Here is a 26,777-nt window from a genome sequence, read left to right on the forward strand (position 1 = left end):
CTGTCGTCAATTTTGCAGTGGGTGTAGAGATCGATGAATATCAAATACAGTGCACGTTGTGCTCACTGCCATGAAAAATAGCCGCCATATAGTACCACTAAGCTCAAAACCTCACCATGGACAATATAACCCTTTCTGTATATGTGACCGAAGCTTTCGCTCATCACGCCAAATGTCTGGGTTCGGTTTTCCATATAGATAATAGGGCTGTAACGATTCATTGGAATTATTGAATCTCTAACAGCAATTAATCGATGATAGAAACGGATTGCTATCGATGCATCGACAGCATGTGTGACTATCGGTAGTATATTACTTAACTTCAGTTGATAACCGAGCAGCGCAAAATGCATAACGTTTGGATGCAGACTTGCAATTTCACTGAGTTTATGTTTAAACTGCTTATGTGATCTGGGTTTCAAGCGCTTTGTCAGTTGTCAAATAAAAGACTGAAACTATTCACTTGTTTTTTGTTTCACATAAACCATGCATTCGGTTGGAAAATTACTTCAAATGAAACAGTTCAAGGGGAACAAAACTACTGCAATAGTATCACAATACTTCTCGCAACAGATTATCACTATCACAATAGTAGTTTGCAAAAGACAGTCGCTATTGCGGTAGTTGTTTCCCCTCTATAGTCACCCCTAATTGGTGCAGTGTGTGAACCCAACTGCCTGTCCTTGACATTGATGGAATATTGTTAAAAGCGACTTAAAGACTTACCAGTGATCACGTTTATTGCATCTGTTAAAAGCATTAGAGCATCCAAAGCAAAATAACAAAAACAGAGTAATCCATCAGACATCATAAAGGTAGTAATGGTATCCATTACGAAACTGGTGGCCGGAATACGGTCATGTTCCAGCGCTCTGTTTGATATTTATGAAAGTGGGCAACATTTTTGTCCTCAGTGGGCAAGTGGAAGAGAGCGACCGCTTGTTGAACACTTGTAACATTTAACGTTTGTTGTCTCCTTCAAACACACCACACACCCACACCCACACCCACACATCCACACACACACAAGCGCGCGCACACACACGCACGCACGCACACACATACACACGATGGTATTTTGATAGTGGACGTCAGTGACAGCGATGTGACTGCCAGAGTCGTATGCTCTGAGGAAAGCCGGCCTTTTCTATTCAGAGCTGAGGGAAACTGTGTCGCTGTGTCACTGAACATGAGCGAGTTTACGTGTGTGTGTGTGTGTGTGTGTGTGTGTGTGTGTGTGTGTGTGTGTCCATTACGTTGAGAGTGCTACATGAACTTAAATCAGCTGCCTAGTATTTCAATAACAGTGGCTGTATGACTGTTTTCCTCAATGTTGATTTTGTTCATTTTTTTCACATTTTCGAAACACCATACATGACGTTTCTAGAACGTGTGCTTTTCAAACTGGAAGGATACAGACATGATGATAAAGTATTCGTAGAACGTTACATACCTGTAACGTTGCAATGTATGCACTGATTTAGGTTAGGTTCATAGGAACATGTATAAATAACAGAAAATTTAGAGGTTCTTCTAGAAAGCATGTCTATGTACAGTACAAACGTTCTCTTTTGTCATGCTGACCGGGGAAGATCTGTGCTAGAATGCGTCTTCAGTAACACATGCTTGTCACAAAAGACGACAAACGGGATCGGGTGGTCAGTGTCGCTGACCTGGTTGACAGATGGATCCCACATGCGTAGATCGATGCCCATGCTGTTGCTCGCAGGTCTGTCTGGTCCAGACTCGATTATTTACAGACTGCGACCATATAGACCGATAAGCAATAAATCAACCAGCCAATCCTGGACAAAAAATTCAAATACAATGCTATGCATTGTTCAGCGATGTTCAGCGCCACACCATGGGAATATACGGACACGTGTCACTCTTAATCCAGGATGAATAATACTGTTACGCTTTTTCCCTGGCACTAACTAATATTAGGAATTGGTCCTCGTCTTACTTATAGAGAAAATGCTTCAAGTCTTATGGGGCATTGGCAACTGAATAACCATCCGTCACTTGTTTTTACACTTAGCCACTCTTTCTTAAACAATATGTATATTGTAATGATAACAAACAGGTGGTTACTATGACAAAGCTGGTTGATGTCAAGACGTTCTCATGGTCTGGTCATATTGTCAATAGGACGTATCATCTAGTATGATACATTGTTCTTGAGACGTTGGTGAAGAAGTCACGATAACATCGAATGGTTACGGTGACCATGTCAGTTGATGTCAAGGAGTTCTCACGATCATGTGTCACAATGTTTGAAAAATAATTTGCTCCTTCCTTTCAGATGACTTATCACCTTAGATGCATATGATGATTTTAGAGATGTTGGTGAAGATTTCACGACCACATCAGATGGAAACAGAGACAGATATTGTTTTATGTCAGTGGGTTCTCGCGGTCTGGTGGCCTTGTCTTAGAAACAGTTTACACTTTTTTCTTTCAATATGACACCACCTGTGAGACGGATGGTGATCACCTTGAGACGTTGGTAAAGTGTCACGACCAGATGAGTTGGTAGCATTGGCCGCGCTAGTTGATGTAAAAAAGTTCTCAGTGTCTGGTCACTGCTGCTCCGAGGTTGAACATTGGCACCATTGTTTTATCCTCATTGCATATTTCCACAAATACTTGTCCAGCTCTCACTGATTACAAAAACTGTCATCTGTTCCACACAACGTCAGACCGTCTGGTAGCACCGGCGTGATGAATCTACTGCTACTCTGGAACAACAAAACTTTAAATAAGATTTAACAAATCCTCTGGGATACCAGCTGAAAATTATCTTTTTCTGCGATGGACATTTTATTCCATTCAGCCAAACCCTTCCCATTAAAAGATAGTATGCATAACGATGCGTTCAGATTGGTTTTATTTGCATAAAAAATGTGAAATGAAAATAAAATAAAACTTTCAGGGCTAATTAATGATATGTCACTTCGTGTTCCTGGATTGCATGCTTACACACACACACACACACATACACACACACACACACGCACGCACGCACGCACGCACGCACGCACGCACGCACGCACGCACGCACGCACGCACGCACGCGCGCCTGTGTGTATATAGTGATGGCAATACTCTGTTTTCCAAATACCCATAAAAATATATTTAACATAGGTTTGAACTGTGAATTTGATTAGGTGAAATCATTGAAAGTGGAACAAACTATCCCCTGTGATCAGCAACAGGTTCCAATATATTTAAAGAGAAATATATGAGACAAATATTTTGTTATGAATACACTTAAAATTAAGAATTTTACACCATTATTTCATCTTCACCATGTGCATGGAAAGATCGGCTTACTGCCCACCTGCTACTTTCATCTTGTACACATTTTGCTGGAGTTATCTCCCCGTGTATTTCAACATAGATGTCAGTGCATGTCAGCTTCCGGTAAGACTGAAACAGACGTCGTTGTACAATTGTTACCATGTCAATGCATTACGCAAGTATTCTCTCATTCAACAGAAACATCACTGGTTGTGGGGCAGAGAGGCATCTGGCCTTAATTGTAGTAATGCATCATTACGAATCAGGCAGATTTCGATCTCGGGCGGTCAAGCTTCCTGACTCCGACGAAGCATGCCATCGTATCTCACATACGTAAATTGATGATCACTATGCCAAAACTATTCCGACAGTTGGAAAATCCGACTTGGCTGACACATGTCATCGGTTCCCCATTGCGTATATCTATGTTTATGCATTTGATCACTGGATTGTCCTTTCCAGACTCGATCATGTACAGACCGCCGTCATGAAGCAGTAACATTGCTGTGTGCGGCGTATAACTAAACGCACCCACGAAAGAGGGGTTAAAGTAGAGCTAACATCTACTTCGCAGTTTATGCAACCCTCTTCATTCATCGAAATTATACATACTATAATATGTTCATTGTAGAATTGTCCTCATGTTTCCGCTGATATCCGAATGATTTATGTGATTAATAGCAAACACATTTAGATTCTGAAACACCCCATGTCTACAGTAATGTTTCACGCTTTGTGTCACATGATAAGCATCAATTTCCATGATCACAGAACACGTTAACCGCAACCGAATGTGTATAATTCAATAAGGAAGTTCCCTGATCCCAGCTGAATGATGAGATGGACATTTACCATATAGCATGGAGCCGAGAGCAGCCAGCAGAAACACAAACACAACCACCAGTGAGGCTTGCAGTCGAAACAATGGCTGTAGATGGTGTGATTCGTCACGTAGAGTCTCGCGCGTCTCACTTTCATTTGGTGAATGTCGTCACAGCTCGTGATGGCTTCTTTGTGCTCGGCGTACCAGTCATGTAGGGATGTGGACATGTCCAGCTAGTGAACGTAAAGAGAGTATGATTACGCGATGCCATTTAGGAAGTGGTCAAATGCAACATATGTCATATTTGGGATTTCACTTCCTCGACTTCCACCGCGACTTCCACCGGTGGCTGAGCGGATTAGGCGGCAGACTTTGTGTGCTGACGATTAGGTGCCTGACTCTGAGGGTGCGGGTTCATATCCCGGATGGGACTCAACCAAAAAAGTACTAGAAGTTGTACTTTACTGAGGAAGTGAAATCCCAAATATGACATATGTCGTACAGAGAGTACTAAAACGAGGAGATGCTTCGTGTACTTTTACATTACAGTCACAAACCCGAGACAGCCTATGACTTTGCAAAGCATGACCCTTATTGCTGTCAACAGTTACTGCTCATTTAGCCTGAATATTTGGTGGTTGGTTTGTTCATTAACACCGAGCTCAGCAATATCTCATCTGTATGGTGCGGTCTGTCAGTCAGACCAAGTGGTCAGCAACATGAGCATCGATCTGCGCAATTGGGATACGATGACATGTGTTAATAAACCCAGATAGTCATCTCTTACGACAAGCATCCTTTACCTGGAGGTGTTGTTTGTATATAGAACATTGTATATCCTGGAATACAAGTTGTATAATCGCTCGTGTTCAAGATACGCGGGTTCATTCTTCAGTACATGACATTAACTGTTAACCAGTATTGGTTGCTAGGCATTCGATTCAAATCTGGAATCTTCAAGTTATCAGGGTTGCTGGTTGTCTGTGTTTGTATGCCGATCGAAATATCCTCGAGACAGTACTCATTGAAGTAGATGTTATTAATTTTCATACCTCAAACAGTTAACAAATAATTTTTGTGAGACTTATGAAGTACAGCACCGTACTCTCTGTGGACTAGTCTACTCCCAATACACATACTTACCCACCTCAAAGCAGAATTTCCTGCATCTTGACATGCGCAGTGCCGCGCACTTGAGCCCATCACCTAACCTCGTTATGATGGACGGGTGGCTGGTGTTGATCAGAACGGCAAACTCATCTGAAATCAGAAACATTTCCTTGTATATTCCCACTCTGCATTAACAAATTGAAACTGTGAAATGTTTCCATGGTATACCTTTAGCTGTGTATTAATTTCAAGAAGGTCAACATCAGTGTTTGTGGAGCTCTTGACAAAAATTGTCTGAAAGCTAAGAGGCATGTTGAAGATGGATTTGTCGATTTATTCATAAATAACCGTGCTCCGTTTTTCTTCATAGCAGCCAAACATCGACAGATAAATCCAGTTTATTGATGTAGTTCTAGGGATAAATCATCGATTTTCGCGTGGCTGCGAAATGAAAGTTCTACGATTTCTCTGTTTTGTTTTGATAGTTACACTTAATATATACTGATGTTCGCCTTTTGCGTGACGATTTAGTTTACACTTGGTCGTCATACCACTATTGTCATATAACCTTTGCAGCGGTGAGGTAGCCAAGTGGTTAAAGTGTTGGCTCGTAACGCCGAAGCCCTGAGTTCGATTCCTCACATGGGTGCAATGTGTGAAGCCCATTTCAAGCGTCCTCATCCGCGATATTGCTGAAATATGGCTAAAAGCGACGAAAAGAACATACTCATTCAGTCATATAAACTTTTTCTGTGGATGGGGTACTTATGTGATAACACATGCTGAGAAGCTGTATCATTTTGATGAGTAAACACTTCTGATCAGAGGGAGATGAACTTTTCGCTGTATTTTACCATTAGTGATTGAGAAGATCTTTATGCTATACTTTACCTTACAGTACTGAGGGGATCTCCACGCAAGTTTTGACCTAGTATTCACGAATCTCCACCTTGTGCTCTATTTTCTTTTTTGTGGTGTACTTGGTGCTCTGGTACTGAGATTAACTCTTCAATGTATTCAATGTATTCGATGACATTCTGGTACTGAGATGACATCCATGCTATTTTTAACCTTTTTTGCTTCCTGCTTTGGAATAATATGTGTGGTGTATCTAAAGTTCTAGTGTAGAGAGGATGTTTAATAAGGTCGTTATTCGAGTTCTAGCAGTAAGATATCCTCGGTATACGATACACCCAAACTGCATGTAGCCATTGAGATCTTTCAGTACTGAGATCATGTCTAGCGTATATGTACCTTCCAGTACTGAGATCATGTCCAGTCTAAGTGTGCCTTCCAGTACTGAGATCATGTCCATCCTACATGTACTTTCCAGTATTGAGATCATGCCCAGCCTACATGTACCTTCGAGCGTTGAGATCATGTCTAGCCTATATGTACCTTCAAGTACTGAGATCATGTCAAGCCTACATGTACCTTTGAGCGTTGAGATCATGTCTAGCCTACATCTATCTTCCAATAGTGAGATCATGTCCACTCTATATGCACCTTCCAGTACTGAGATCATGTCCAGCCTCTATGTACCTTCCGGTATTGAGATCACAGTCCAGCCTACATGTACCTTCGAGTACTGAGATCGTGTCCAGCCTATATGTACCTTCCAGTATTGAGATCATGTCTTACCTATATGTACCTTCCAGTATTGAGATCATGTCCAGCCCATATGTACCTTCCAGTACTGACATCATGTCCAGCCCATATGTACCTTCCAGTACTGACATCATGTCCAGCCCATATGTACCTTCCAGTACTGACATCATGTCCAGCCCATATGTACCTTCCAGTACTGACATCATGTCCAGCCCATATGTACCTTCCAGTATTGAGATCATGTCTAACCTATATGTACCTTCTAGTACTGAATCATGTTCAGCCCATATGTACCTTCCAGTACTGAGATCGTGTCTAGGCTGTAAATTCTAGTATTGAGATCACAGTCCAGCCTATATGTACCTTCCAGTATTGAGATGGTCTCCACGCTGTATTTACTGGAGATCTCCGTGTGGAGGACTGTGATGCGCATGAGCAGGAGCTTCCTTAGCAGGTCTCCAAGAAGTGACGTCATCTCAGCCTCGTTGTGGATTATCAAAATTATTTCATTTCTGGAAAGGAATGCGCATCGTATGTTATCTAGTTCGTTAGAGAACTGTTCCATTCAGTCAACTTCAGATGTCTGCCTCAACATACGTGAAGACATACGTGAAAACATACGTGAAGAAAACCGAAAATGTGTGTAGACACAAACACAGACACACATGCAAACGCACTCAAACACATACTTGCATCCAACCATCCATACACGCACGCACAAGCCCTGTTAAGCTCTAGTATGTTGATGTGATGTGAAGCGATGTTCAGTTGTGCTGTGGTGATGTGACAAGTCTTGCTTATTTCTGATGTGGTGTTGACCTGACAAAGCCTGTTTAGTCGTGCTCCGTTGAAATCACAACCCCTACTTAGCTGTCCAGATCCTGTTTACTGTGACCGTTCTGATATAGGAAGACATTCTGTGCAAACATTATTAATTCACAAAACAATTGAATCACAAAAGAGCGAACCTTGTTCTCAAAGATGCAATACGTGAATCATATTAATCATTTATCATACAAACACCACAGCGAACAGCCATACATCATGTTAGGAGACAAATCGATAGCAATCTTGATGGAAACCATATCCACAAATACTAATATCGGGCTTGACACAATCTTACACAGCTTTACCACAATAGACCGACTTACTATTATCCCACACGTTTGTATTGATACATTACATGCATATTGCTCTTACAGACGGAGGATACACTCGACGGTTGATGCCAATCAACAACATCAACACTCTCTGTAACTTGTGTACTCTAAGGCTCATTCCCCAAGGAATGGTCTGTAGACAAAATGAACGCCATGAAAGGATACCGGCAGCGTAAAGTTTGAGGCAAACACTTTTACGGAAACTTTTCATTTGATGAAAATCAATACCGATCAAATTCATCATTCAGTGAACAGATTTGAACTTGGTGGCAAGCAGACCCTCGTCTAATGTCTTCAAGTCACAACGTCATAAATCGTTAATTCGCATATCGTGAAGCGCTGGGTCCATTTTCTGCCATATCAAATGTTCCGCCCGGTTTGCTTAAACTTGGAATTACAAAACAGTTCTTACATTACAATTTTCACTTATCTCCATAGAATTCAGTATCAAGGATTGACACTTCTGGAAGTGGGAATGGTTAAATGACGTTGAGTTACTTTGGGTGTTTGTAACACTTTGGGTGTTTGTAACAAAGAGACGATAGACGCATTTTGGTGGGATGGTTATAGAACACACAATATTTCAACTAATTACTCGCCAGTGGAAGGTACTGCAGTGTAATATTTTTAAGACAATGTTACACTATGTAATGCGAATAAAAGCACTAGACTGGGATAATTATATTATATGGACCATTCAAATTGGAAGTTGATAACGAGGAGACGATAGAAACATTAAGTTGGTATGGTTATGCAATATTTATGGTTAGTGAAGACAGAATATGTAAACTAAATGTTAATAATAGAAGATAGAACTATTACTGGGGACACCTGTAGAAGATAAATTTAGAAGCAAGTGGGAATGAATAGGCGGTAGAAACTTTTAGCTGGGTTATATAAGTTTTAAGTAGGTATGGTGGTAGAAGATAGGACATTTACACGCGGATTTTTACAAAAGACAATATTGAAGAAATTCACTGGGAAAGCTGCAGCCAATAGAAGCTTGATGGTGAGATGTTAGTGCAAGACATAGGCCTTATGTGTTGATGGCCACAGACCACAATAGCTTCAAGTGGAGAGTGTGCCTAAGTAAGGGCGATAGTTTCTTGGAGCTTTCCGTGAATCCAACAACTATTTCAGCTGGGAAGATGAGGAGGCCGACTCCTTCAATACGTCAGATCGCATTGCCAGTTGTCCAGGATGAATCTGAGGTGTAATCTCCCAGCAGACACCATGGCCTGTAATTAGATATATCTAAAGGCGACTGAGTGAGATGTATTGTAACTGTCAATCAGGGGTGAAGGCAATTAGCCATACCTTCAATGCGTCCTCAGTACAATCTATAAAGGGGAATCTGGCTGCAGGACCATTGCTATAGAGTATTAACGCCGTCTCCTGATGCCGGACAGTGGCCATCGAACACAGATCGCTAGTACCTTAAACTTAACGAAACTGCACTTTTGGAATCACAGATCATGTAAAAAACTAGTATTCCGAAATGTAAACAAACTATCAAAATCACAATAATTCACAATAAAGAAGTCGACATTCATTTCTTAAAAAAGACTGAGTTAGCGAGAGGTTTCCTTTTTTGCCATTTCTGAAGCGAAATGGATATATTGATTTAGACCATTTTACATCCTTTTTACGAAATGCATGATAATTAGTGAACTGCTTTAATTAATAACCAAAATGTGCTTACATCACGATTCACACTATGTCATTATAGCATGGTGAAAGTTGCCATAATTTGCTTCTAGTTTTCACAAAAATTCGAAAATATTCTACAATGTATATTTGATTTTATTTTACTCCACCTAACTTGCACCTGACAGCTGGCATAATATCACAACTGGTCAAGCAAAGCAACATTCAGTCACAACTGGTCATGCAGCTGCTAAGTTACTTTGCCTCCTAATCGAAATACAGGGCTTTGTCGATGTACAGAGCCTGATAGCGCTGTTACAGCTGACCAGGTTAAGTATATTCCATCAAAGGAATAAACTTTCATAACTACGGCATTCTGACAACCAAACCTTGCGTAAGGTAACCAGCATCAGATATATTCTATTATAAAAAAATGTGAATTGGCACAGACTTGCTTTCGAATTCGGACAGGAGGTCTCGGGTAGACATCCAGGATGGTTTTACACTAGAATCATTCCTGCTTTGCCTGAGATCCCTCTAAAACCCCGTATACACGACCCATAATAAATGACTGTTCCATCACAAACAAATGCAAATGACCGTGAGTTTAATGATACAAGTGTTCATGACAAACTGACTGTATCCTGGACCGCCGGTCTTAAACAAACACAAAGGCAAGCACGACAACGAGCGAGATAGATAAAAACACTGGGAACTATGAACATGTATTGATCGAAACGAAACAAAGCTCATACTGGGGTCATGTAACGTGAATGATCTAAGCTATGTAATTGTAAGAAACAATATAGAGGTATAGAGGGATGTATACCTAAAATGATCAACCCACTCCTGGTTTAATGGCATCAGGTGAGTTTACGAGTAGGTACCAGCCAGCGCCTGGTTAATATCAACACTTGTGTTGTGTCTGTTTAGTTCCCGCCCTTCAAAGAAACATACCATCGTTCTGACATCAGAAAAATCAATCACATTTATGAAAGGTCGAATCCTGCTTGAGGTGTGCTAAGGCTCACGTTGCTGTAAATAGAGAGTTGCGTGTCCTGGCAATTTGCTGGTTATAGCAAGTTTCATTTATGTCTGTCCATCGCTTCCTTTTTTGTTTGGACGCATATCCAAACACGTATCACAACGCACAGGGCCACGCCACTCCACGCACCGAAACGCACCGAATAAATCACCCAAACTTATCGCACCTAATCATATCGTGCGAGAACATATAGCACCACAGCACAACGCATCGGAACACAGCACAAACCATCTCAACGCAGCGAAACGCAACGCAACGCAACCAAACCGTATCGAGCACAACCTTAAGTCAACTGCAACCGCAGCTGGAAACTCCTCAAATATCAGAGGACGACGACATTTGCCAAACACCTGCTCACACATACGCACTTATCCCCACTTACTTCTGCAGATGGTATCCTACTCCAGCCTGCTCAGCCGCCAGTGGCGTAGTGAGGTCGAAGACGAACTGACCATCGTAGGTTAACTGGCCATTCTCCTTCGTGAAGGCGTGATGAAGCTGGCCTGGGCATGCCAGGAATTCCGGCCACGCCAAGACTCTCACAGCCTCTAAATCCATGGTGTCCCACTCAGGACATCGGATGTACACACAAAACAGCTGGCTCAAGGCTCTACGCTTCACAGCAAGGACATCGTGGACGTGGAGCTTCAGCTTCTTATAAGCGGTGGTCGTTCCTCGTCCCCGTGTGCGGTGTACAGGGGCGAATGAACATCAAGATGACAACAGTCCCATTGAACAGATGGTGGGACTCCTGTGTTGGGGGCTTCACGATGACAGTAATCCGGGCTGCTCAGTTATCTGAAAAATGAAACATATTTTAAATGTGTGGCATGCCTTTACTACTTATAATATATTCCACTTATGTTTGTTGTTTAACTCCGCCCTCAACACAGTGCAAGCTGTATGGCGGCGGTTTGTAAATAAAGAAAGTGATTAAAATTATGAGCATCGATCTATGCAAATGGGATATTATGTCGTATCAATCAAGTCTGCGAGTCTGACTACCCGATTCCTATTGTCACGTCTTACGTCTTGAGTTGCATGATATCAAACAAATGGTGATCGTGAGGCTGAAACATAGCAAAACCTATTCCCTTGATGTTGACAGATTGTATGTATAAACTAAAACATAAATACAGCTGCATTTGCATCATATTCTGAGTGAGGATGTCTACAGTTCGAACGTACTTCGTACATGCGACGAGTCTTAAATACCGACGCAAAATTATACGTGCCGTATCACGTATTCTCCACACATCAATCAACACCTGGTTGACTTGATTGTATTAAATAAGACTCCATCGAGGAACCATTTCTTATTTTTTCTTCAATTTTATATATCATCAAACACAGTCCACCTTTAGCTACCATCACATATGGTTGACAATCTTGGCTAACATCAAATATGGTTGACGTTCTTGGCTACCATGAAACATTGTTGTATACACTCTTTTTCACTTGTATTTTTTGTGTGAGGAGTGCTATACTGAGCTGATGAGACCCTTTGAGCAGAAGGATCCCTTTGGTGCGTGTATTTATGACATTTGTCAGTCACCCATGGCAATCATTCAGATAAGATAGCTTTATTCTGCGGTATGTAGGGGACGACTGGTGAAGGGACGAGGTTACCATGTTATTTAGTACCATCACGCGCCCGACACATGATCCAAGGCCCCATTTAAACCAGTATCCAAAGAGCATTACGGTCAAGTACGGAAATACAGATTATAGTCCAAGGCGTTTAGCTCAAGCCTTATACGCTGAGGATATAGGGAACAAGAATCGTGACTGTCCAGAGCAATGGTGTCCCAAAACAGGGATAGTCACGGATGAAGGTGGACTAACAAGAATGAGGATAGCCAGATCAAGGATAACCCCAAGGTGAGGATGACCGTGGATGACACTGATAACCCTGCAAGACGGTATTGCTGAAAACAATGGTTATCACCAAGGATGAGGATCATGGCAACATAAGCATGACCCATATATGTTTGTACAAGTAGGTAGTTGTGGTATGTACTACATACAAGTAGTCAGAATTAGACTGAAGTATATTCGCCCTGACAGGGCGTCAGAACTAGCTTCTTGTAGATATACTCCTACTAAGAATCTTTGGTACCCCGCCTACCCGTATGTAGTCGGTCCCTAGTACCTATCTTGTTAGAAAACATAGAAAACCCTTGATAGATGTCTCCCTATAATAAGTAATCTCTCTAAAAGTACTCATTAGTAGCTCCTTTTAAATATCTCTCTACAAGTAATCAGTAGCCCCTCCTAAATATCTAAGAGTAGTTACTAGTAGGCCCTGCTTAATACCTCTTTACGAGTACTCATTGGTAAACCCTGCTAATATCTTCAGAAAAGTACTCATTATCAGCCCCTGCTTAACGTATCTCTTCAAGTAGTCATCAGTAGTCCCGGCTAAATTTGCTCCCTACAAGGTGTCCTAAGCAGATTCTGCTAAATATACCTTTACAAGTACTCATAAGTAGCCCCTGCTAAATATACAGTACATCTCTCTACAAGTACTCATAAGTAACCCCTGCTAAATATACAGTATCTCTCCCTACAAGTCCTCACAAATAGCCCTACTATATATCTCTCTTCTAGTCAAAAGCAGCCCCTGCTAAATATATCTGCTAAAGTGGTACCTTCTGTTACAGGCATCCCCTACAAGCAGTCAGTAGCGGCCGCCTCTGTTACACATAACCAAGGCGTCAGTGCACTCTAACGCTGTGATGGAGCATAGAGCAGTTTGTGGTGCATTGATTACCTCAGTGTAATGGTCGTCAGACATCACATCAGCGGGGCACTGTCATCTGAAATGACTGAACTCATTAACAGCAGATTTAATGATACTGTCTGATCGCGAATGATATATTGATTGCAGGACATTAAGTGCCCGATACATACTATCTGTAAGCGTCTAGTTGCAGCTATTAACCGTCTTTGTGTCTCATAAATTCCATCCACGACTGGCAGTATAAGAGTTGTAGGAGCACTGATTCAACATCCCGTCGTACAGAACCATGACAGATTGGTGCATGTCTCACTCTGGGATCAGCTTTAAGAGAGGAGGTGAATAGGTGGACGGTGCAATCGGATGGAATCCCGCCCTTATCTGGTTCTTTAGCACTACACACACAGAAAACACTCACGGTCCACGTATTCTTCTGCAAGTCATATTATTTCGTTGGAATGCCACGTACCCCCTATGAATGAATGAATGTTAAAAAGAATAAGCCACGGAAATGAAGCAAATATAGCAAAATAAACAAAAACAAAGTCAAAACCAAAAAACGGAAAACTCTGACAACAAATAATATAGGAAAACTACAACATTTCAGTAAGTAGAAAGCGAAACTACCGTCTACGCTGAGCCGTCGTCCGGCGTAACATTTCTCTTCAAGCTTTGGATTTAATTCAATAAAATTATGAAAATGTATGTTTTATGTCGGCCACCAGTTCACAAACAAAATAATGCTGTCAAGAAAACCGCACAGATAACCTGATACTGACTATGTCAGCTATCTTTGATGGTACGAAACTTTTTTAATTCATCCAAGAAACAAAAAATAATTATTGCTTATATTTCCTTTAAAGTATGCACACAGTGTTGAAAAAGTAAAGTTCGTTTCTTATTTCTTTTTTTCACTTCATATGTCAGACACATGATCTTCAAATAATACATCTCGCAAAATATATTCGTTGATTTCATGTACTGCATGAATGTGTGTGATGGTCAAATGGATATAGTATGGTACCATCTTTCATCAGACAAGAGTCTCCAAAAGTGCAGTATTTAATTAATACAAATACGGGAAAACATTGGAACATACCTGTGTCAAAACGTTTATTTTTTTATTGGCATTCCAGAAGTTGGTGAGTCAAAAATGAAGCTTACAACTTTATGGGTGCTTCTTATTTAAGAGTCTACCAACCTTTGGTGAACAAGGTCGATTGTTTGTAATGCATGCTGTCTAAACATATCGGAGATACTAACAACATGGGGCTTGCTGCTTGAACATGTCGTGAGGAACCCTCTCGTACAGGCTTAGGCAAGCTACAGATAAGGCGTGTCCAGAGAATCGGAGATTATGTAGAAGAATTTGTTGACACCTACGAGCATTGGTATGAACCTGTTTGGCCATATTCACACACACGTGCATTGAACGCATGTGGAAAATTCAGTTCTAACAGCGTTTGCCATGTAAGGACCTTTTAACCAGTAAGTTGCATAATCGACCCGTGTGTTTTTTGACTGGTTTCTCCCCTGATTCCTCTCGAAGACGTTTGATCTGGTAGCATGAAGGCCAACTGCCCATGTAGTCCGTAGGGGTTAGCGTCACGTGAGGATGAAACCTCAGGTGGGTCTACCAACTGTGGCGTTTATATACTTACAAACGTCCGCTTCACGGACATGTAATCAGTATCTCCTTCTTTGGAAAAGTCGTTATTCATAAGATATGTGTGAAAAAACAGCATCCAAAGAATCCAAACGTCCAAAGAAAGTTGGCTAATCTCTTTCATTGCAACTATTCAGTGGAAGATAAAATATTGGGGATATTACAATAAACGGCATGGCAGTCAAAATATCAACTCAGACAAATAAGGTGAAATGCGCACCATTGCCAAGGGCAGGTTATTCTACGTAGCATCACTGCATCGTCCGAGGTATTCTATCTGTTTCTTCAGATTATTTAAGCACTGTTACCAAACTGAATCTATAGTTCCCCATATTCTGTATATGCGCCAACATCCAGGACGTCCAGTCCCAACATCTGGTTCTAGTATCCCCAGCTGTGATTTTGCTGGAATATTGATAAATGTCGTAAAACCTAACTCACTCACTCAGAATATGAGTATTCAAATGATGACCTCAGGTTGTCCTCAAGCATACAAGGAAATAGAAAAGGAAAGAACTACTGAGGTTTGCAGTGGTAACAGTAATGTAACAATGGTAAACATGGATCTACATGAGTACATCCTCCCCTACCTTTAACAGAGAATCCGGTCCAACCGTCTTTGTGATGCTCTGTGTCCAATAACGCACCCTTAACATGAACCTACAGCATTTAAATCCTCATCATTTGCAGTGTCTCGAAGGCTTTCCAATATCGCTAGCTACCTTAAGTACAACGTCAGTCAGTAATCACAGCCTGGAGTGTCGGGGCACAGAGCTCTAGAGGAGTCGACCGTGCTGGCCGTCGACGTCTTCAGCTACTGCACAGACAGCCGGGAGCGTTGTTATCTGACTCAATGCAACGACTCCCTCTCCGGTACAACATGAGAGCAGCTTCTACTGATATTACTGTTTAGCAATAAAGGGACCAGGGGGGTTTCATCAGCCTTGTTATTGGGCTCAGCTGATCACGAGGTATGTGATAACGCTTTGGGCGAACACATTATAACCAGCTCAGGCCGATCAAGATCTCGGTTGTCATGAATCGTCCCGGAGGGTTTGTGTAGGTCGTGCTGACTACAGATGTGTGGTCAAATGGATGGATGGATAAACAGACGGTGATGTGGATAGATGGATGGATGGATGATGGATCAGCTGATAAATATGCGGGTATATACTAGTATATTGATGGATGGTTTAGGGTTTTGATGAAATGGCAAATATAGAATCGCTAGTAGATAGATGGATAGACGGATAGACGGCGGTATAGACAGATGGAATTCCTGAAGGACTTGATAAACAGACGGATATACACTAGAAGGTGGATGGATGGATGAATATATTTTGTGGATGGATGGATGTATAATTTGTTAACGCAATGACGGGTGTAGAATAGCTAGTAGATGGTTGGATGGGTGAATAAACAAGGATGAGCTGTTTGGTGAATAAAGGGGTATATACTAGGGCATGAAAAGATGGATGAGTGTATTGCTGGATGGACGGATGGATGGATTTATTGGTTGATGAAATGATGAGTATACAATAGTGAGTAGATGGATGGTTGAATAGACAGTGGCATCGACAATCGAAGGGTTATTAAAAGGGTGATGGGAATAATGGATGAACAGATGGGGATAAATGGAGATGGGACGATAGATGAACGATACATGGACGGCATGCATTCGCAGATGGAATAATGGATGATGAATAGACGGGAAGAAAGACAGATGGAAGGATAGGTGGATGATGAATGGACGGTATACACTACTAGATGAATAATGGATGAAGACGGGAAGAAAGACAAATGGGAGGATGGATGAATGATGAACTGATAAATTGAATGAAGGATACATGAGGGATAGACAGTGATATAGGCAGGTGGATGGATAGATGGATGATGAATGGACACCTGACATCATCACCATCATCACTGAAAAGTATGTTTATGGCACGGTCGGATGTTGATGCTTGTGCTTTAAAATATTCAAACAGTTGTCAGTAAGGTCGTTGCATCTGCATATATGAGTGCAGATAAGTGATTTTCTCCGCCGGGTAAAGGTACTCAAATTAACAGCTACACAAAGCGAACCGCAGTTAAGCCTGTCTGTAACTGTTTCAGTAAAATCCGGAGTCATATTTACGGAGTAATCCCTTTCTAAATTATGCAGACAGTAATCCAGAGAATTGATTTCCGACACAACGTGTTCCACACTAACAACGCGTCAGTGTATATGTTTGTTAATTACTCCCACCGGTAGTCAAATAACGCGACAGACTGAGCCCTGTGTACTGAAATATTTAGGCACCTATACACTCAGGTAAGTACTTGATGAAAATCAATCCACATTTACCAAAAGCTGTCATTACACACGCACGGGTAACTGTATTCATTAAGTAATAACCGCCCGCTTTGTTGTCACACAATATACCTGATACACGGGTTACGGTGGTTATGTCAGCACCAGCTGTTGGGTCAGTTAATTTAAAACATCAGGTGTCTGACGTAGTCAGTGGTGTGAGTAATCAAATACATATATTATGGCACGCTGCATAATGTAATCAGACTTGTCTCTGAAATCGTAGAAGACAGCGTATAGCGTGGCTGAGTGGGTTAGCTCTTTCTGTGCAGGCGATTTGGTGCCTGATTTGAGAGCGTGGGTTTGAATCCCTCATGGAACTCAGGCAAAAAAGCATTAGAATCGGTATTTTACTGAGAAAGTGTAATCCCATATAAAAGGTATGGTACAACTTATCACTTTCTAAATGGCACTGTGTAATCGTGTCACTAAAGTTTCCTGTAGTGAGTGAGTTTGGTTTTACGACGCTTATAGGAATATTCCAACAACATAACGGCGGGAGACACCAGAAAGGGGCTTTACTTATTGTGCCCATGTGGGGAATGGAAATCGGGGTTTTGGAATGATGAGCGAACGCCTTAACCATTGGCTACCCCTTGCATACATCTCATTATCCCCAAGGTAATGATGGAAACAGAAACTTGTTCAGGTCCAAAGAATGATAATAATGGATGATCCTTACTGCCCAAATTTCTAAATGTCTCTCAAAGAAGTAACCCCAAGGCGAAACACCAGACGCATCTGGCAGATACAACAAAAGTGTGGTACCTATCCAGGAAGACACATCTACCGACGCATTACACTCATGCAGACACATTCGGGTTCATATAAAAATAAAGACATAATCCTCACAAATATCGGATTCTTCATCTCTTATACAACCGTTGTTACGTACGGTATCATATCTAGAACTGAGCTTCACACATTCTACCCATGTGGCTATATGGAATAGAACCTGGAGTTTCAGTGTGACGAGCAAACACTTCAGTCATGACGCCACCCCATGGGCCCATCGCTCCGAAAATTCTTGTTACTTATAGACGAACGGATATTAACCCAACAGAACCATTGCTAGTCTGTTTCCAGCACTGTCACGCCTTGTTTCAAGAATAATAACATCGTCTGCCTTGGGAAGGTTACGTACAGCAACCCACCCAGTTAACGGGGTCGGGCGGTCAGACTGGCTGACTTGGTTGACACATGTCAAAGGTGCGTAGGTCGATGCTCGTGCTGTTGATCACTGGGTTTTCTGGTCCAGTCTCGAGTATTTATGGTATGTGGTAAATTAGAATTAGTTCTGTAATGACCAATATGTACTCAAGGAAACAAATAAAGTAACACCCGAAGCACACACGTTCCTTTTGTTTTTTCTATTCTGCACAAGCAGGGGAACTACTAAACAAGGGAACACAGTGGTGTTCACATATTTCTTTCCCTCAGTATAGTAACAGGTACTTATAGGAACTCTGGTGATATAAATTACCTAACGTCACGAATATAGATGGCATAATAAATGATTTCACTTTTGAGGTCACTGTTTAAAGTTCCGTTAAATGTCAAAACCGTTTCCTCGTGTCATCAATCTTTGTCGGTGAATTGCAATAACGGCTGACAAATCTTTCAAAAATTGACAGCATTGAATCAAAGATTGCGTCTGACAGATGCGTTTTTTCAAAAGTCAGAATCAATTCTTTTGGATTCGGATACCTCCTACAAAATCTCTAAAAGCATGAAAACAGTTGGAATTAACTGTATTCAGGTAGCAGCTGCCAAACACATTTACCAGCCGCAGAAGCATCCCAAGGCATATGTGAAACGACACGGACAACATGTATAGTACAACAGTCCTATCAGTTTGTAGACTAACTCTTTAATGTAGCAAGGATGGCGAGAGGGTTGCATTTAAGGCCGATGTGAATTATAATTCCTGTTACATTTCTGCCTGCTAGCTAAATAATTCCCACACAGTTGCAGGTTTTAGATTTGACAAAATATTGACACCAGAATGAGTGAGTTTAGTTTTACGCTGCTCTTAACATTATTCCAGTAATATCAAGAGAGATGACACCAGAAATGGGCTTCACACATAGAACTCATGTGGAGCATTGAACCCGGATCTTCAACCTGACGAACAAACGCTTTAACCACTAGGCCACCGCACTGTAAATCAAACCAGCTGTCTTGTAGTTAGTACCAGCGATCATTCTATAACAGGATTATAACAGGTAGCATCAGAGGGATGCAAGTATGATTTTAAATCGTCAGGGCTATTATTTTTAGACTTTAGTTGGGAGCAGTGGGGTAGCCTGGAGGTTAAAGCGTTCGCTTGTCACGAGGAAGGCGCCGAAATGGGTTCAGTTGTGAAGGACATTTCTACTGTCCCCGTCTTGATTTTGCTGAGATATTGCCAACATAAAGCCAAACTCACTCACTCACTCACTCACCCACCCACCCACCCACCCACCCACTCACTCACTCACTCACTCACTCACTCACTCACTCACTCACTCACTCACTCACTCACTCAACCAACCACCCACCCACCCACACACTCACTCACTCACTCACTCACTCGTCATTGCTTCTGAAAAGAACTCGTCCTTATATAAGTAAAATTCTGAATCAAACAACGCTAATTACAATAGTTCTTCCTCTCACAAAAAAATAATGTGTGAACTATGTCATTTCTTGTATATATTATGGAGTGTATAGTCAAAATGATTACTGGATTTTGCACCAAAAACATCAATTTACGGGTACTACCACAGTATCTGAATAAAGCTCAGGATTACAAGTAGGTTGGTATTTTGCCTCCAGTCTTCAACGTGAGCCTTCAAACAAACAGCAGACTAAATTAGGCTCCAGTCTGTAATTTGCCCTGCTGAGGGGACAGCCGGTGCGTTATTGATAGCCCTTGTCCACAACCAATGAGCTGAAAAGGGACTGATCTTTTTTTAAATGAAAAATCATCGTTTGAATAAACCTTCATAAGACTTTTAATGTAGGGAATATGGTTGAACTCGATGTCTTCAGTATGCAAGTGACTGATTGCCTCCAAGACGGTGATGAGCGTTCGAGCTGAATGTGTTGTCATCCTTGATACGCTGTTATACACAGCTCATTTATAGTTTGTCATTGGTATATCAATATACTCAAAGCTCTTGAGAGGTATTCAGAAGTTGGCATTCACGTATAAGACAAAATGTTATGGATGTCAACTTCTCCTTTATTGCATATACAGCGTTTCGGGGTCTTTCCTTGCCTCCGCTTCACCTGGATATTTTTTTTATATCCAGGGCAAGGGAAACGACCAAAAACGTTATGCATGTATAAAAAGAAGGACCTGACAGATGTAACATTTTGTCTTATACATCTATATACTTGTAATTGTCAAATTCCCATTGGTATACTGCCATTCTTCAATTACTGCCAATTTCACAGTGTGCACTAACACACTGAACGCAATTTGTCGTTATATACACATGAACACATATGATTGATATGCTTATAAACTTATTTCCAATTTGCTATTGTTATATACCCATGCGGGGAATCGAACCCTGGTCTCCAGCGTAACGAAGGGGAGTACAGAGAATGTTCAAAGCTAGTCATTCATTGTTGGAATAACGACAGCAGATGGGTTCTACATCTTTGGTATTGTCATATATTTGCCTGCACAGAATTGCCTGATTGCCATTTAATGGTTCGCCCATTTCAGAGGAGTTCAACCAGTTGGCTTCCCTTGGAATCCTGGAAATCCTCCCTCTCACCTTTTGAAGCAGATGTTTCTACGGCTGTTTGATCTTTATACTGATTTCACTGTTGCTTAGTGTCTGGTTACAAGTCATGTGAGCAATCGACCCATGTCTTCAGCGCGACGAGCAAACTCATTAGACTACCCCTCCAACCCATCTCTGTGTGGGATACTTGGTGCGGAGGCTCGTTGTGGCCATTGTCCAAACGGACACACCCAAGCCCTCAACGCCTGTAGAAGCTGTCCTTTAAAATTTCATGAGATACTGTGAATGCATGGAATTAATGTTTGAAGCTTAAAATCATGAACAGTTTAAGTGGAGGTGTAGGCAGAAAGACTGCTGCTGCTGTTGAGATATAGCCAACCAAAGACGTATAAACGTCCTTGAACTAGCACACATACACAATGGAAAACAAAACAAAAGACCTCGAAATAAACACAAATATAAACAACAAATAAACAAAAAGAACACTGTTGGTCATCAGAGAAGGAGAGACCTATTTTGTTTACATGCCTAAGAGTCAAACGGTAAATCTTCTAGCAATACTGACATTACCAACTGGCGTGTTGCATGAGATTGTTTGAACGGTTAGTACTTTTAATGTCCTATCCACAGGCAACATTACACAGCATGAGCTGTTTATAGCAGAAGACAGCAATCCCACCACAATCTGACAGGAAACTCATCACTTGTTCCCTCATACAGGAAACCCAAGTCGTCGCTTATTGGTCACGTCTCGCACAATCTCACGAGATCTTCATCACGTCATTCTGGGGTAAACTGACTGCAGAAGATATTGCGTGACACTAGATTAATAAACGATGGAGTAATCTGGAAGCTGAAATCCACGTGGGATGTGTCATGTGACAAATCGACACATTATCTCTGTCTGATTGGTGTGATAGATCGCCGTGGGACAATTGCATCATTAATTCTGATAATGGATATATTTGACGTTTTAGTCGTCTTGATGGGATGGGGGTTGATATCGTTTACACACCACAACCAACACATATTACCACTACCACACCAAACGTTCGATGCACCATCTGTGGTTTTGGCTTCAGTCTTGCGATATTCGCAGGCTTTGGTTTACTGGTTGGAAAGTAGAGTAAAGGTTAAACAGCGATTGTTTGGATGAGCGGGTTGATCAGTGATTGTGTGGGTGCGTGAGTGAATCAATGATTGTGTTCATGGTTTTAACCTCCCACTCTTTCTCTTTCTTCTCTCTCTCCCTCCCTCCCTCCCTCCTCTCTCTCTCTCTCTCTCTCTCTCTCTCTCTCTCTCTCTCTCCATTGTATTTTGAGCATCGAGCATCGGCCCAGCGAGCATCCAGTGGCTCTGTCTATGTACTGATCGATTGTCTATAGTCATATCAAATAGCTATTTTATCATGAATTTCGATTATCCGTTGTATCTCTCGCAAAGCTGTCCACTATTTCTGTAGCGGTTCTGTAACTGGGAAATACAGATTTATAAGACAAATAAGAAGCATTAGTCTTCAAACGTTAACCCTTTAAACATCATGTGCATCGAAAGGGCTTTAATATGTCGAACACACGTTTTACAATTTTTCAAATGTAACGCCTGGGTTCGTTCGGAACAGCGCTTGGATTCTCTGATCTAATTCATTACAAAATCAGAAGCCATTGATGTTTGGGTACCTATTTCCCTGGAGATTGACAACGCAATACACATAGTTTCATTTCACGGTTCCTGATGGCTGGCTAATGGATTTCACCGAGCTAGGAACGTCTGGCAGCGGTGTGCACGCCGTTTGAATACTGCACTTGGACACCAACCATAAACACGGGTACTATCGATTTATAAATTGACAATTTCCTTTCGGGTAAGAAATCAATAGCGTGTAGAGAACATCACGTTTTAATTCATTACACAAGCTTACGAGCACAAGTTGCACTCGTCTTAAACGTGTTACCAAATATGATTACTGCCATCATCATGGCTGAAACAGTATCTTCTGGCTTCTTCTAATGGGTTGGAATTACAAATCAAAGGGATTGCTCTGAAATGGTCGTAAAACGTAAATCGTTGTTTTTTAAACTGTCTCTTCATATTTGAATTTTCTTGCAAGATCATCAGTTGGGACGTGTAGTCGGGGGCTCTCGACACATGAACTACAATCCAAATTAATAATTAACAGTAACCACAGGCACGCTGATAATACATTGCTTCTTATATGTTTACATATTCCATACTTCTTATCAAGATTCCGGAGGAGTACAAAACAAGATTAACAGTCATGTGAAAATTTCATACTACTATCGGGTACCCATTTTCTGCGGAGTAGTACTAAGCCGTATTGGAACAATGTCCTCGAGCTCAATGTTTCCCTGAAGCGCAGTGTACGCTACTTAACTTCGACTGTATGACACAGAACCACGCACAGTCGTTTGTCTACGTCTATTGCACGTCGTATTTATTTGGCCACCATCTGGTCATTTACGAATGGATTCGCGGGATCTTTTAAGTGCACAGGGTTGTGTACTGTAAACTATGATTTGTCGTAATACTGGAAGAGTCTTCACATACAGCTGACTCCAAGGTTTCTACACCCGGTCACAGGATGTCTCGATCCCCACACCTATAGCTCACTGGATCACCAGCCTGGCGCCTTAGACAGCTCACTCGCCGCGAGATAAAACACCTGACAGAGAGCATGATAAACCACAAGGTACTATAAAGAATCTGAGCAACCAATTATCATTTAGATCACCCTTATTCCCCCGAGTATGATGTGAGCGTTCAACCCATATTACGAATAATATTTTTGCTTTCCAATCCTAAATTTTCACAAGTACATGTTTTTAAGGAAAAAAAGACGACAGTCATCTGTTGCCATTTCCTCTTTAAATAAAACCTTGAAAGATCCCACAGATACGTACTTACCACTCACAGCGTCGCTTAATGCCTGAAGTTTATATATCACAAGAGTTACAGTGAAGTTCTCATTTGTTAACCACCTGTGTTGCCAGAGGTTGAACATCAATGTCCGAAATAAAAGGGCCCGGAAGTGATATAAAAGCAGGCGATGTGCGACTGCCTGGTCACGTGACAAGAATAGATTAACCATGTGTAGGGTTTCAGTATACGGGCATTATACCCGAGTACGGGTACTATACCAGTATACAGACGTAAAGGAACTGTTTTTACTTCAAAAAGTAAAAACAAAGTTGAACTGGACAATATGTTTTATTTGGATGCCCTCCATATTCCCACATCCAAGAAGACCTTTCATCTGCGGCCAACCATGTTTTGTCAGGATTTTACCTTTACCTTGACGTTGAGAAAAATCAACACTTCTCTACTAAAACAGGTGCCAAAAGCTACTGTGATAAACGTCAAGAGTATTTGCATAAATTATGTATATTAGAATGAATGTATCATCCCATTGTCTGTCTACTTAATATATATTTGCATTTTTTCATTATGAACCAATGAATCCAGTGATTGACATTGTGAGCCCCCGTCTACGGTATGACTAAGCCAAGTCAGCGAACCTGACCACCCATTAGTCGCCCCTTACGGCAAGCATGGGCCGGCTTTTGATTGATCCACGCAACTGTTGCACAATGGCATACATGAACAGAGTCAGCGAGTGTTACATCCTCATGCCGTTTGTCGCCTTTTAACACGCATGGGTTCGTGAAGACCATGGGTTCGTGAAGACCATTTGTTCGTGAAGACCATGGGCACATAGTGTATGTGATCGAATGTCGGTCGGCTAAGTCATTTATTGATCTTGAGGCTGGTATTCATAATCGGTGTTTGTCTTCAGCACATAAGTATTTCTATTTAGGGCAAGCATTTAACAAACTTAATACTGGAGCTGTAACGGGTTTGCAGTAGTTAATATATGTGTGTGTCTGACCGACTGAGGTAGTGTGTTTGTTCGAGTGAACTGATGTGTCTGACGAGAGAGTTGGTTTGACTGTCCGAAAAAGGTACCGATATTTTATACATATGTCTTAGTGCTGTGTACATTGTGAAACAACATGGCACAATACTAAACCATTCTCTTATTATTAGCATTATAATTAACATGGTACAGTGTCCAAGGCAATTAGTATGGACGTATTGATAATGGACACTGATCTCAAACACGAAATAGCCTCTACAATATTTACCACTTCGCTACATTGTCTGAGTTTGGCTATTGATCATTTGTCATTGTTGTGTACCGAACAGCGTTGACCGTGGATCCGGCCGCCTGTCACGAGAGCAGTGTATATAGAAATGCGTACCAATGAATAGCCAGTACTTTAATTTGCATACTTAGGCATCAGAATTGTAGTCGTAGAAGTGTCTACGTAGTATCAGCAGTAGCTGCAAGAGTAGTAGTAGCAGTCTCAATAGCAGCAGAAGTAGTAGTGGTAATGGTAGTAGGGGTAGTGGTAACTGTAGCAGTGGCAGTTGTAGTAGTAGTAATAGTAGTAGTAGTAGTCGTAGTGGCCGTGGCAGTGGTAGTAGTAGTGGTGGTAGTATTAGCAGCAGTAGTAGTAGTAGTAGTAGTAGTAGCAGCAGCAGCAGCAGCAGTAGTAGTAGTAGTAGTAATGGTGGTGGTGGTGGTGGTTGTATATCGATATAGTACAAGCATCAATCAAAGACAAGGCGTAAAAGCAAAGTGATATGCAAGATGTAGACGGCATCATCGACTCATCACACATGGCTCTCCACTGTCGGCTTCACATCTGTCTTCTATAAAGGACGCTCACAGCGTCGGTTGTTTGTGTCATGTTCCGATCAGAATCTGGGAATTGCTTTCATAATTAACCTCACGTGGCCAGAACCCCCGATAATGGAAACTGGGATAACCACAATCCGCCTGATGGGTTGCTGATAATGAAAGTCTCCCATCAACCCGGAAACGTTTTACCTAACTTGTAGGTTTGACGTACATTTGATCCCGGCAGTTTGCCTGACGCCCCAGTGGATTACACCAGATGATGACTACAATGTCCGAATATCATTCTGTAGCTGTAGCTGTAGCTGTAGCTGTAGCTGTATCAAGTGGCTATACATTGTAATGAGCATTTAAGTCAGGGAATTATCAGCTGGTCGTAATGGTTCCTTAAGTACCATATGTGTGATTGTGGGCTCCATGTTGTTTAGATAAACTGTCTGTGGCGTACTATTTGACATAGTGCTTTCTTCAGTCCTTTCACCAATCAACAGATAGCACATAAATACTGATGGTAGTCACGCACCTATACTGGCGTACGGAAGAAAGTCCACACCTGCTTTCGGAACATTTCGGAAAGAGTTATATTATGACTGTAGCGCAGTGGTTAAAGTGTTCGCTCGTCACGCCAAAGGAGTACATTGTGTGAAGCCCAATTGTGGTGTCCCCTGTCGTGACTTTCTTGGAATATTGCTAAAAGCGGCGTAAAATCCAACTCACTACATTATGATGTAGAATGTTTGTGAGAAATGTCATTAAAATCAAGTTTTTTGAACGCACTTGCATGATATGAACCAACAATATTAAACACAGTCAGTTTGACTGTATATATCATTATACATTAACAAGCCAAGGTTACCAGCTG

General features: G+C 41.5%; 1 protein-coding gene across 1 annotated transcript in view; it reads right to left on the reverse strand.

Moving 5' to 3' along the window:
• Positions 1-722: 722 nt before the first annotated feature.
• The window catches only part of LOC137278167 (uncharacterized), a 30,487-nt gene continuing 4,432 nt past the window's right edge, over positions 723-26,777 (reverse strand). The window contains exons 2-7 of the mRNA XM_067810350.1: positions 11,079-11,494; positions 7,208-7,356; positions 5,274-5,386; positions 4,156-4,359; positions 3,344-3,432; positions 723-2,741 (exon numbers count right to left, since the gene is read on the reverse strand). Of these exons, the coding sequence (XP_067666451.1) occupies positions 2,699-2,741; positions 3,344-3,432; positions 4,156-4,359; positions 5,274-5,386; positions 7,208-7,356; positions 11,079-11,254 (774 nt within the window). The 5' untranslated portion in view covers positions 11,255-11,494 and the 3' untranslated portion in view covers positions 723-2,698. The remainder of the gene's footprint in view (positions 2,742-3,343; positions 3,433-4,155; positions 4,360-5,273; positions 5,387-7,207; positions 7,357-11,078; positions 11,495-26,777) is intronic.

This window comes from Haliotis asinina, chromosome 1 (genome assembly GCF_037392515.1).
Source record: "Haliotis asinina isolate JCU_RB_2024 chromosome 1, JCU_Hal_asi_v2, whole genome shotgun sequence".
NCBI classification, from domain to species: Eukaryota; Metazoa; Mollusca; class Gastropoda; order Lepetellida; family Haliotidae; genus Haliotis; species Haliotis asinina.